We start from the raw sequence: 14,652 nt of genomic DNA on the forward strand, positions 1-14,652 counted from the left end.
TACAGCCATTATCAAGTCATATCCAAACTTATGCAGATGAAAATATCTAAAGCATACATATGTAGAAATTAAACACTACACAACTTAGCAGTGCAACTGAGAAATGCCCACATGATAACCAGCAGTCTCAATCAATTATATGAGTAACCAGCTACGGTTAGTTTCAAAGCCCTGTAATAAAATGTGACAGACTTCAGATGCCAGCTTCCCTGTACACGTCTTAAGACTGAAACACTCTGGGAAAAATGGTCTGATTTATTAAATCTGCTGATCAAGTCAACTGAAATTGATTGGCATGGAATAAATGTAAAGAGCTGTAGCAACAATGCTTTCTTTCATCAGCCAGAGTTTTCTCGGAAAGCCAGTGCTGCTTTTTCCCCTCCTTTGCAGTGATTATCTTAAAAATATGACTAATAAAATCAAACATCATCCTTTTTCTGACCTTGAAGAACAAATGCCACAGAGTATGACAACTTGTTTAACATTCCGAAAAGAAAATGGGTTATTTCAGATACCAAAAACCTTCAAAAGATGAATTCTCAAGTATACGCCTCCTCTATAAAGCATATATTACATAATGAGTTCTACATAAACTATCTGATTTCATCTTTCTCTACTCACTCTACTATTCTTATTATAATAACTGTGATCACCACATTTCTTCTGTATTTGCATTCCCATAGCTAGCTGGTGCAGCATATGAATGCTGCTCAGCAGCACATTTGGTTCATAGTTCCAATATGCCATAGAATACGCAGACATCCTACAAGCCTATTCTAATCACCTCACAACTCATCTTACAGAGTGGCTAAATCAGATACATATCAATTCAAAAATCTCAAAACACAAACCAAGGTCAGAAATTTTCATTCCTTAGCTTTTTAGAATTGTTTTACGTTAAAAAGCTGACGGATATATAGACAGCTAGATAGATGTCAGTTTGCATGTGTGTTTTAGTAGGTTTTGGAAAGCACTGAAGGGGGTGAATATGAAAGAAACATATGGGCATCACAAAATAAATTTGTATTTCAGTTGGTCATTCTGAACATCAAGATGGTTTTAGATGTCACCAATTACAAAGATTTCAGTTAAAGTATTCTGGATTTACATCAATTTAGGAAAGGTCATGTTCTGACCTAATTAAAGTCAAAATCATAACAGGAGGAAATGAGTATCTGATAATCTTCTGTCTGTTAAAGATAAATAGAAGACCCATCTGCACCCTGTTTTCTAAAATTTGGCAGAAATGGCTTCATGCAAGCTGCTATATAGCTGCTTTCATGAACATGTCAGAAAATTTGAAAACAGCTAAATATATACATATATGTGTGCCCCAGATGTCAAAACTTAATTAAAATGCAAAAATGATCATTAGGAACTCATTTTTCATAATACAGTGTTGATTGTGAACACTGGGAAAACCAGAGTAAAATTTGTTATTTTCTTCAGTCAGCAGAGTCTGAAACAGTAAAACACAGCACAGTACAGACCATACAATATAAAATCATATCAGTTCTCTTCAGTCTCTTAAGCTACATTCCAGCTATACTTCTAGAGTTTTCTAAAATCCCATTTTATCTATTATTGTAGTCACTCATAGCTGTAGTGTTGTCAAACAGTATTGTTTGTGAAAACATGCACATTCAAAAGAGTTTCACTCAAACATGCTGTCACTGAACTCGTGAGTTGTTTCAGAAAATTGTTTTAGACAAACTGGGAAAATGTTAAGGGAGTTAATTTCTATTAACTAACAAGAATTTTTAAACCAGTAAATGCTGAGAAACTGGTAAATGGAATGTCATCCTGACCAAAATGCACTTTTTTAATACTTCCATTTCCGGTGCCAAACCTTTAACAAGGCAGGCTTCTTAAATTCAGTGGGGGTCAGAAGTTTAGTTTATTCAGCAAGAATAACACTATTAACAGCTACTGCTCCTTCATGTCAACACAGTTAACGCCCACACATTCCAACTCTGGTTAATACACTCCAGTCAAGGGAGATTGGAGCTGCTAAGGGCAGTCATCTCTGCAGGGATATTTTAAAACAGAATTTATACTGTGCTTTAAAAACAATCTAAAAGGATCAATCTACCTTATGAATCTGCTGTAGACATAAACAGAGAGAAAGATGGATGGATGAAAGAATATAAAAGCAAGTAAATCTGACTCTCTATTGATTTTTGAGAGGACAGTGTAGAGCACTTTGGTGAGATCTTATATATCACTGCAAAGGACCAAATGCTGTTGCACGTATGCCTGAAGGATGTCAGGATTTATCATGAAGCAATGCACTGTGGTATTCTTTCATTATATCCTTTTATAAATAATCTGGTTTTCACTGTTGAGGGAGGTAGATCACTAAAAAATAATCCTCAAAACAAACATAAGAACAATCACAGGAAGACTCTCAAGCAGCTGTAACTGGAGAAAACCATTACTATTAAACCAAAAATTGCAGAACTTTAGTGTATACATGCAATATTTTTGGCATTAACAGGAAAAAGCTGGTATTTTAATAATGAGCTTTTGAAAACCAAAAAGGAAAAATCTGCATATCACAGTGTAATCCTCTTCCTACTTCCTTTGTTCTAAATCATAGCAAATCAACGTTTAGTATTACCCAAAGCTCTCCAGCGTTCCTACTTGGCCAAATGCCTTCAAAGGATATTAAAGAAATCGCTCTGGTTTAGATAGCATTTCTTCACCAGATGGAACACTTCTCTTCGAGCAAGAATGCTTTCCTCTTAAAAGTATGTTTCAAATAACCAAAATGCAAACAATAATCACATCAAACTGAATTTCTGTTGGGTCTCTGGGGCTTCTATTGTTACGTAATGATGGCATTTTTGATCATAGTGTCTGAATTCCAATATTCAGCTTTCTAAGTTTTCATCTAAACTATTAATTTATCCACTCCCATCATGTATACCCCCCTCATGATGCACATTTAAATAGCACATTTATGCTATTCTGTTACGTATTTCATTATATATTTTTCTCAATATATATTCTCAATATTTCTCAATATGCTTTACTCAATATAGCAATAGGAAACAATTCTATTGTTAAATGGGGTTACATGGTAGGTCATTTGGGAAATAGTTGCTTAAATAATAAAAAACCTGCCATTTCTTTTTAAAAGAAAAACTCATTAGCTGAGCTATAAAGCTGTGACTACCATGGTACATAATGGTGTCCCAATAACTAGCAAGCCCTTAGTTAGCACCCAGGCAGATACAGCAAAGTCTCCTCCTTGTTAACATATCTCACAGACAAACCTAATGGAAAAAACAGTTTACCTTCTTCAGTTTCATGCCACACAATTCCTTCCAAGTTCACGCTGGTCCCAGGCTCACAGGGTCCAAGGCATTCGGGTTCTGTTACTACTCCAACCTCGCAAGTATTTACACCCACTGAACGAGTCCGTACCAAAAGCTGCTCGACTGGTGCTGCAATATTGGATGAAGATGGGGAAAAGTAGGAAGGCAGAATCTGAGGTGTGATACTGCTGGAAATCGGAGGTGGAGGTGCAGGCACTGTAAACAGGGGATCAACCTGAAAACAACAGACAAACTTACTATAATGGTGCTGTGAGATTTAAAAAAAAGATAAATTAAAAAAGAAAGTCCAGTTTGCTGAGACTGCATTTATGTATGCAGGGATTTGCTGTTTCATGGGTATTTTCAATCTTAAGAGTTTAATTTTTTTTTACATCAGCCCAAATGCTACACATGAAAAATTAAGTACAAAATTATGTACCGTGCTAAACAAAGCAAATTGCTAAGTTTCTACAAGACTATTCCCTATTGTCATAGACTGTTAGTATGAAATAAACTTTAAAAACAAGGATTAAGGCCACTTTCTTCTTGGATCTGACAAAGAATAATTTGTGGATGGAAATTAATTTTGCAAACTGGGAACTTCATTTTTCTGTTTAAAGAAAAACATTTATAAAAACAGCACAAAGATATATAAATGCCTTTTTTTAATCTGCATCATAGAGAAATTAGCACTTGGAACAATTCTAATATCCATATGGCATCAAATATAATCTCTTGTAATCCAATCATTTAAAATACATTAGGATCACCCACCTAACAGCTTACAAATAACATTTACATCTTTCTACTTGACATAACAGATGAGAACTTTTACAAGAATCTATCCAAACAATCTAATTCTGTGATTCTGTAATTTCTCAGGGTTTCCAAAATGCATACTTGGAAGAATACAACCTGCCAGACAATTAGTCTGCACACAGACAATTCACACAGAGACAATATCTCTATATGAACTGAAGACGTTATCTTTCCCATATGACTTCCAATTTACTAGTAGGAGATTTTCTGTATACAGATTTGGCCTGAGGGTTCTCAGTACTTTGCTGTGGCCATAAGGTCCTTTGTCGCATAAAGACAGCTATATGAGGATATGAGTGGGCACACTTATGTTTATTTGGCCCACTGGATCATAGGTATCACACCAATAAATCATTCTTCAATGATTTTTACAAAATGGCTGCTTTCTAGCTGCTTTCAAATAGATGATCAAACGTCTATGTTGTTTTTAATTTTGGACCCCATAAGACAACTCAACAGTAAATATATAATGACTCACTGTACCTTGTCATCTAGGTTTCATTCAAATGGATCTTAATGTAGATCAAAGTTAACTCTGCTTTCTTTTAAGGCCAAGTTGGAAGATAAGGATACAAAGAGAATAAAGGACTAAAGAGTATTATCTTTGTATTATATATCCTTTGTATCACAGATCAGCTCACTTCATCACATGGCCACTTTTCATAATGAGAAAATAAAATGGAAATCTAAAATTAAAAATAACTTTTAAAAAATTGTAACAATTGTTACAGTTGGCCTTTGTAATGATTCTTTTGCTTTGAGCATCATTCATACATACAAACTGAGAGCCAACACTTTTAATTGTGCACACAAACCTTAAGTGTGCTCGATATTTAACAAAAATATTTTGTATGATCTTTGTATGATCAGCCTGGATTCTGATCTCAATTACCCTAGAACTAGGGAGGAGAGAGGAAGGACCTATAACCACATTCTTATCCAAACTCTTCGTAATTTGGGGGGGGATCTTGTTATTTAGGACTAAAATAATCTTCAGGTTAGAGATAGAACAAAGTAAAAAAAAAAACAACAACCACAAAAAAAACCCCGAAGCAAAATATGAATACTAAAAAGCATCCATTAGGAGTAAAAACCTGCTAATACCAGCAAAACTCAACTGAGTAAAGCAGAGTTCCTGTGGCATAAAAACAATGCAGTCAAGCAATGATATCTCTATTCTTCTCTTTCTGCCGTTGCAATTGCAGAGTTCAAGCACAGGCAAGAATGCTTTGCAGAGCAGACTTGAATGCACATAGGCAAGTAGTCAAGTGAATTATCAACTGGCCCCCAACAGCAGCTGTTACTTGCAATATCTAATAGTAAGCATAACATAAAACAGTAACCGTGTATGCCTAATATAGGGGGACACTGATTCTACACTATACAGATTCTGGCTGTCTGATGCCAAGTGGAGGCAAACATTTGGATGGCACAGAGCCCTGCTCCCTAGCACTGGCTGCATAATGGGGCTCTGTCAATGAAACGGGGTCAATATGTACCCCAGGCATAATTTAGAGGAGTTCTTAATGTATCTTACTTCAAGCCAGAAGAGAACCAGAATCTCTAACTGCCAGGGAGATGGAGCCTAGTGCTTAAGAAAAGCTAAGCCACATCCCTTTATAAAACCAAGAAATGCTGATGAATGGCCTGATAGTTTACATGGTGTTTTGCAAAGCAGTGCAAAACCTTCTACTATACATTCAACAGCATTCTTCCATGAAATATACTCATCACAAAGCCAGAGATAAAACAAAATGTTTGCTATTATCATACTAAACTAGCCAATGTTTTAAATGAACATAGACTAAATTGGCAAAGGTGTCTTCCATCTTCCAAGTATTATAAATAGTGAGGGTGAGCTAAAGAAAGCAAGGATCTGACAGGGTACCTTACTGAATTCTTTGTTACAAATATTTGCACTCAGTTCTGGTTTATTTAGAGCTGCTAATAAATGTTCATGTTTTCCACTAGAAACACACAGGACAAGGCCACAGAGTGGCTATTTCAGTAAAAGGGGCTGTTGCTCTGTAAATTAAAATGCTAAGCCTTTGGCCGAGAATTAAGTGGACATTTACTGTCTCTGAAGTTCATGTTCATTGCACAAATATGACCTTACTCACAAGAAAAAAATATGCTAAGCTTAAACATTGCTCTAGTTTTCCACATTTTAAAATGATCCCATCTTGTTTGATAATTGTAACGTCAGCACAGCAAAGTGGTGGTTCTCAGCAATCATAGTGGTGACACAATTGCTTTCATGAATTCTCCAAAGGGCACTGATGTAAGCTATTAGAAGCAAAGAGAGAGGCAGGAAGGCCGCCATCTCCAGTGGAAAAAAGGCACATAAGACTAACATCTGGTGGTGGCAGTCTGTCAAACTGAGGAAAGTTAATGTCAAGAACAGATGCTCTGCAGTTTCTCACTGTTATTTTTGCATGATTATTCCCAGGTGTGGGCGCATACTGAGCAGTAGCCTTGGTGTTTATCACATGAGAGATTCCAATATGAGAATGAAAATCTAAATCTGAGGAAGGTTATTTACATAGATGCTCTCTTTATACACATAGTCAAAGGGCTCAAAAAAAGACAAATATTCAAGCAATATTTTCTTCATTCACCTAATTCCAAGAGCTTCTGAGAGCTGATTAGTGACAAAGACTACAAAGCTGGGGTGTTATTCATGGCAGCTTTCCACTGCCAAGTGTTTGATTGTATCAGAGAGCTATGGCTCTTAGTAGTAGAAAGCTCACAGAAAATGAAGAATGCCTGCCAAGCAATGTAGTCAGTGCTCCATGGAACACTCCTCTATCTGAACATGACAAAAAAAAAAATATTTTGGCAGCTGCATAACATTAGTCAGTATGAGGAACAGCACATGAAAGAGAGAAGAAATATTATCCTAACTAGAAATAGGCAAGACTTTCTAATAAGCAGGGTTCTCCTTCAGTTACTCAGGCAATTTACATGCTGGAATTAAGTTCTGCTCATCAAAACTCATCCTCCTGATGAAGTGCAAGCTTCTAAAATTATGTCTGAAAAGCAGCATTTTGTATCCTTTGTACACAATTTCCTGACAACCAGGAGAGATTCCAGTGGGTAATGCCAAGCTCACAGAAGGTACACAGATTTGAGGGGACTTTCCAGATAAGAATGCCCAACATCATGCTGTTTCAATCAGCCATATCATATTCCCATTCCTGTAGAAATGGGAGAATTTTAAGTCTTAATGGGACAGAGTCTCTCACATACTCCTGTGGAAAACTCACCTGAATGAAAGAAGAGTGATATACCAGGAACACCTATGGCCCTATTTGACATGGTACTAATCTGACAGAAGCAGATTTACAGTAGTATTCAAAATAAAATCACTTCACAGAGATTTAAATTAACAATTTTTGATCATATTATTAAGTATTCTGTACCTATAAATTTCATTTATTTCAACTTTGAAAACTCTCAGAGGGTATCTTAAGTGTGAAACATTTCTGTCATAAATGATAAAATGAAAAGTAGAAAACAGCTGCCATGCAGCCAGGCCACATGATGTGAACGACCAAAGTGTGCTATCACATGTAGAACTATGAATGTGTGTGTAGTTCCACCTCATTAATGAAGGTGTATCTTTGAAGATACATCTCAATGACCACATAGTGTACCAATCTAAGACCAAATGGGGTCATACACTACTGCAGTGTCACCCACCATGTGATTTTGAAATATACATGCCAAAAGCCATTTAATGCATCTACCAATATAGAGTCTGGAGAAAGGCAGAGGAGCAGGTTTAAGACTCAGGATAAGCCCTTCCAATAAACCACTGATTTTTAAATTGAGAAAAAATCTACTGTAAGCATTCCCAGTAGGAATGTCTGCCCTAGTAGAAAGAATGTGGAAAGAAGATCCAAATACTATTATGGGATATACCTAAAAAACTAAATCCTTCAAAAAAAGAGGCCTTGTAGACTGAAAGGAGTAAGAAACCTCCAACCTTGAAAACGACATTGACAAGTTCTTTAGAGTTATAAATTAATACTTCACAGAATCACTAAATCTGAAATAAAAAACAGGAAATAAAGGAATTCATTCCTATATGGAAGTTTTGCCTTCTCCAAATGTCTTTCTCTAATTTTAAGGTGAAAGGGAGATAACCTTGTTTTAAATAAAGTATGCTTGCTCCTACCTTAATTTTCTAAAGCAACAGTGGCCTCAGAAGACCTCATCCTTAATCTTATTCACAGCATCATAAATCAGAAGTAATTCTAAGTAAATCAATGATACTTTGGAAGAAAACAAATGTGGGAGAATGTGACATAGCAATAATGTTTGTGTGTGAGTGTGTCTGCATTTCTGGACATTTCATTTCAAATCTCTTCTTACTACAAACCTTGCCCCACAAAGAATTTACATATCTAAAAACTAAAGCTATTCCTTCATATTCTACCATGTAAAAAAAAATTACTTCATGAAGAATTTCCATTTAATCTGAAAAAGTCTTAACTTAATTCAGTATTTCTTACATTTGAATTCATGTAAGAGGCCACTCAGAAGCGTTTTGACACCATACGTAACAGAACTGACGTTTTGTTTCTTAAATAAACTCATATTAATTTTGAAATGAGAAAAATTTTATTATACCTTTGAAACACTAGTCATTACATAAAGATATTTTACTTTTTCAAACCCATGCTTATTATCTAATAAAGTCATTTTTGGAAAATAAACATTCTATAACAAATTGTTGGAAGAGAATGTCAGTGCCATGAAGGACATGCTTAGAAAATAGGAAAGACTACAAGACATGGATGTAGAAAGAGCTTTGGTCACAGGACAGACATATCTATTACAGGCCTACATTCAAAATGCAGGAAAGTCAGAGGTACTAAGGAAGTTACTTGATTTGGTCAATTTAGTTGCAAATCACAATAGCTTGAATATAAAAAAAGGATGAAGGAGATTCAGATTGCCTAAATTTCATCCAAATTTTAGACTTAAAAACCTACATTGGAGAATAATAATAAAAAAAATATGCTTATGCTTTACAACTATTGTAGTATGGACGAGAAACCTGACATGTAATTGTGCTGAACTAACTGAAGTAGTATCTACTTTGAGATTCCAAGTATTTCCTACTCTTAAAATGAACTTCTCCACTTAAATCAACTGAGTAGTTGGAGAGAAAGGAAAAAGAAAAAAGCAAGCGAAAGACACACTAATTGACACTTGTTTTTTCCCCCAGAAAATCAGCAAATCACATCTGGAATAGTTTCAATATTCTGAATATTTGTTATTAAGCAAAAAAATCCACTTAAAACTCTTACATGCTACTAATCTTTTACTACAAGGAACAAGAAAAAATTCCCCCTTTTATTGAAGATCTTCTATGCCACTCACTGCTGAAGCAGCACACACACCTGCAAACTCACAGTCTTTCAACAGTTACATGTTCTTTCTACATCCAGACCTTCAGACCTCCTCAGACATGCAACTGTATCTACAGCACCTCCACTGACACGATATTGTTAATATTTTTTTAGGACAGCATTAATATAACATGAGGGCCATGACGAAAACTCAAAGCTTTAAGTAGGGTCTTATGCAGAAACAGAGATGCTAAACAACAGGCAAGGAAAATTCCTTGTCCTCTCTTATATCTTGTATTCTAGCTCAGATGCTTGGGATTTCCCAAAGCCATTCACCCGTTTTACTGTGGGAAAGATTAGCATTTGACAGCTGCCAGCGATATCCTTCTGCCAAAGACTGCATCTGTGAAAAACTGTATGTCAACTCTAATGTTTGGCAGAATCCTGGGAGGATGCCCAGATCACCACCTGCAAATCTCTAGTAAAGACATTTCTCTTCATTCAGACAAACAAAATTGTATTCATTGAAATAATTTTGGCCACAGGTATCTAGAACACCTTTCTCCATTGAAACTCGATTTCTCCTGTTCAGCTTTTCAGTCTGTACTTCCAAACTTTTCTTCAGTGAGCCTGGGTGCTTTGCTAAGCTTGAATACAGAATAAACAAACACTGAAATTCACTCAAGATACCTATCCTGCCTAGAAAGATTACACTGTATTCCACAGTCAAGTAAGGAATTTCTCTGAACTATTTGGGTTTAGACAGAATGTGCATAAGATGATATCCAGTATCAGATGGTGTCATGTGACTGAATATGGTAAAAACTGAGGCACCACCATTTGCTGGTAAAGATTAGGTACTGCTTTATCAAGTTCTATAACCCTTTAGAAGCTTTTCATTTTAAAGAAAAAAAGGTTTTCATCTTAAAGATGACCTCTTGGCTTGTCAAGGTTTTGTTACACTCAACCTTTCAGGGTTTTGAGCCTGAAAAAAGGTAAGGTATTTGCTTATAAAAATCTCACAGCATTATTAATAAATGGTACCCTGAAGTTGTCAATGTTTATTTCTAACAGGTGTGAGACTTTGAGTCCAGAATGAAGCTATGTTTGCTCTATGACATATCAAGACACCAACTGACCAAGGAAAATTTTCCCACTCTTAGTTGTATATAGGAAGATAATGGATAATCTAATTGCACCATGACTGAATGCATGTAACCATTATGTTTCAAGTTTTCATTCTCAATGTCCAAGCAAATCATACCACAACCCTATGACCCTGCAGGAGAAGTTCTCCATACCAAAAGATGGTTTCAGTTATTCAATGATGTGACTGCAGTCTGGTAGAATAGGTACCTTTTCAGCCATTCTGGAGTGCAGGGATACAGAGAATCAATATAACTGAGTTTTTACAGGAATACGCAATGTGTAATCCAGTGGCAAACAAGACTCAGAAGAGAAACGGCTTCTTTGCACCTCTTTAACTTCCTGCCTGTCAGTGGCCTATCACTGGGTTTTTGTTGCCTTTTACCCATTTGCCTACTACTCTACTTTGTGAGTGCCAAGTTGCGTACATTATGATTCAGACTGTTCCTTGCTCAACTCAGTAAATTTTTTGTTGAGAAAAATCAGCTAAACTATTAATTTCTCTTCCAAAAGCTTGTCAAAGAACCTCTATAATCCTCAGAAACAAAACTGAGCTTCCTTGGTGGCCTATGTATACCAAAAACTTTTAGTTGCCTAACCACATTTTTATGGATGACATTTTTTAGCATGTTCTGAAAATCTATCATTTGACTTCATGGCCCTATATTTATCAGTGTCTACAAACCCCATAATTTTTAATTTAGCTAGTTGTTAGGCTTTTTGGGCAAGACAGGTGGATCTTTGGCTAATATATTCCTCTATTATTGCCCTAGGTCTCCCACATCGGCTTTTCAATAGGATGTAGGATCCTGTATCAGTTTTGTCTCTATATTTCTTAGACCAACTTCATGGTATTAGCTACAAACACCACCAAGTGTATGATATCGTGTCCTAATTTTATTTAAAGAACAAGACAGTATTATTACTTTTAAGAATGTGACATACACATTCATAATTATTTAGCAAGTCACTAAAGGAAACACTTCTAAAATGACCTTTCAAGCTTTCCTTTTCAGTGTTATAGTTCAACTGAAAAAAGAACTGAAGCATTATTTTTTAGCTAAGCCTACAACTACCGCTGCTGATTTTCTATAGTTCTTAACAAAAATAAAATATTTATTCTCAAATGTTGTTTGAGGTACTTACAGCATCTTAGGGAAAGCCAATTTCTTATATGTCATTTTTTTCTCTCAACTGGTATATAACTTTACTCTGGTGTAGATCCAGAGTAGTTCCACTGAAGCATAACTACAGGCAGAATTCCGTACTGTAGTGTTTGTATTATCACGGAGAAAAGTGATTAGCATTTCAAATAATTTTTCAAGAGCTCTAAAAAAATTCTGGAAATAATACATGTACAATGAAGATTTTTAAGAGGAAAATAATCCTCATGAGAAGGAAACCCATAATACCTATTCCCTCCAAATTGTTTTGGGTGTGGTTTTTTTTTTTCCCCTTCTCTACGGAACATGGTAATAATGCAAGTCTCCAATAATACTTAACAATGAGACTGAAGGACTAAGTTTACAGTATGAAGGCAAATGCAAGAACTGGAGACAGCAGGGAAGACCCTTCTAAACTTACTTACCTACTTGCCTCAGCTCTGAGGCCATTCTGTTTCAGCAAAGGAGAAACACTCTTTTAGTGTTCCCTTATTTCTCTTTCAGGAGAGCATCTACACCATCAGCACCAAATCATCTGACTATAGGCTACTTAACAGACAGCCACATCTTGTCCTTTCTGTGACTTAGAAACAGGTCACCTTGAGATCTCAGTTCTCATGTCCCTACCTCAAAGCCATTCCTCCTTATTGATTTTGCCTTTGTATCTTGGGATTCTCATTAGCATGCTCTCTAAGTACCCAAACACAGACTAAAGTTTACATTTGCAGAGTTTCAGTAACAGCTTATCATTCCTGTCTTGCTGAGAAAGAATGGAGGCATGCAAAGGACCTGATTTCACCCAGAAAATCCCACACACCATTGTTGAAACACCTTGTGTTTCAGTACATCAATCTAACCTTTAACTTCCTCCTTTCTTACACTGTCTCATAGACTATTTTTATAGTGTAACAGAGTGATCAACAGCTGCTGCAAATGAAGCTCCCTTTCTGTTCAAATAAAGCAAAAAAAATCAGTAGTCCAAGTATCCCGCTTTTCATGTGTTATATTCTGCAGTTACCTGCACCTTCTATTCTCTGCTCTGCCCTGACTGTACATATCCTTTCTATTCTAACCATTGCATGATGAGTTTATAACAATCAAACAAAAAGAAACATTTTTGTATGCTTGGTATAAGTTCAAATATTTTGCTTAACTAAAATAAAAATAAACCTAATCTAAACTGTCATATCATGAAATTACTCTGGCAGTTCTATCAAACCATACAGACATGTACAGATCCTTTGAAGAAATAAAACTGCAGTTTATCAAGTGTGATTTATAAGTAACACTGATTTAGCTGGGAGATAACACTGCTGTCTAATCATCAGTAGTCAGACAACAGCCATGTGAACACATCAATTATAGGCCACTGCCAAAAGCCCTTGAGATCCCAGAGATTAACAGCCAATCCTCTGTTTTACAAGCTCACATCAAAAAGAATATTAATAAGAGGTGGGACAATGTGAAAGCTTGTCAGAGTAATTCACGAACTAAAACAAGGCATTTTTCCCTTTGCTCTGCCTTGGACTGGTCCATGAAAAAAGCTGGCATCAGCTACAAAGCACGAAGTTGCCAATTTCTCAGAAAATGTTTTTCATTAACATATGGGAAGTTGTGCAAGGCTGCAAAAGCTATTTGGTAGATAAAGGCAACAACTTCTATGCGTTCCTTTGCTGAATGTATCAATCACACAACCTCAATCATTATTCGGATATTTGGAAATGAACAACCATGCACAGAAGTGTTTGATGGCTTTTCTCTCCCTCAAAACCAGAGCTGTTTACTATTATAAACAAATTACCCAGCATTCAAAGCACCGATTTACTCTGTCTCACTAATGACTTAGAAAACTAAAGTAGAAATACTACCAACTCCTCTTCAGGTTCATTTCAGTCTTCAAGTGTGTGGAAAAAAAATCCACAGTTGTGCCCTTCTTACTGACTTCTATGTAGGGTGGCTGACTAGAGGCTTACTCTTCTTACATATAATTGAATGAAAACAAGGAAAGAATATACCTCCAAAGGGAGCAGTTATTCCTCTGTACAAATGTAAACATGCCTGTTGAGATGGACCTCAAACAACCTGTTGCTGGTGTTTTAAATGCAGCAATATTAACTGGATAGTGTTTAAGCTTGGTCCAATCACTGTCCAGTCATCAATTACCCTGTCTGGACTCTACTCAAGGGTCTAGAAATAGAGATGTCTTACAGCACGGCTGTGAACAACCTGAGTTCATTTCTACCAGTATGGTATTTAAGGGTATGCAATCTAAGTTTTGTTTGTGGGGACTTTCCAGAGCTACATTTACATAAGCTATCTCAGGTAGTGTCAGCAATTAACCTCCGAGAAAAGAGGGGGCAAGAAGCATGAATATTTTTAGACTCTCTCTGCTGCCCCAGAGCCGGTAATGTGGAAATTAAACCTTGAGGCATAGCTCCAAAAGACATATTCTTTGTCAGATGAGCCAGTTTTAAAAGTTCCCACTTTGCTGTGGTCTTCCAGACACACATTCCCTTAACTTATTCTTATCTGGAATATTACACATACACATCCTACTGGAGGATGGCATATTCTTAGTCAAATTGACACAGCTAAGAGGGTCATAATCACACATGGAAGGACACACAGGCAGGAAGCATTTCAAGCAGCAGACTCATAATGCAGAATTCCCCTTTAGTAAACAGCTGAAGCAAAGAGATGTCAGTCCCAGATTGATTGCTCAGGTAACCATGGCAGTGTCAGCTTCCACAGCTTTACTGCTTCAGGGACACTTGTAATGGCAATTTTAACTAAGGGTACAGTCTTGTATCACTTCTTTTTTCCTATAGCTGCAACACAGAATCA

At 36.3% G+C, this 14,652-nt stretch overlaps 1 protein-coding gene across 3 annotated transcripts in view; it reads right to left on the bottom strand.

Moving 5' to 3' along the window:
• Positions 1-14,652, bottom strand: part of ZNF608 (zinc finger protein 608) — a 90,784-nt gene that overhangs the window by 44,125 nt on the left and 32,007 nt on the right. For all 3 annotated transcript variants that reach the window (XM_074856488.1, XM_074856487.1, XM_074856489.1), the window contains one exon: positions 3,300-3,555. In XM_074856488.1, the coding sequence (XP_074712589.1) occupies positions 3,300-3,555 (256 nt within the window). The remainder of the gene's footprint in view (positions 1-3,299; positions 3,556-14,652) is intronic.

This window comes from Strix uralensis, chromosome Z (assembly GCF_047716275.1).
Source record: "Strix uralensis isolate ZFMK-TIS-50842 chromosome Z, bStrUra1, whole genome shotgun sequence".
In the NCBI taxonomy this organism is placed as follows: Eukaryota; Metazoa; Chordata; class Aves; order Strigiformes; family Strigidae; genus Strix; species Strix uralensis.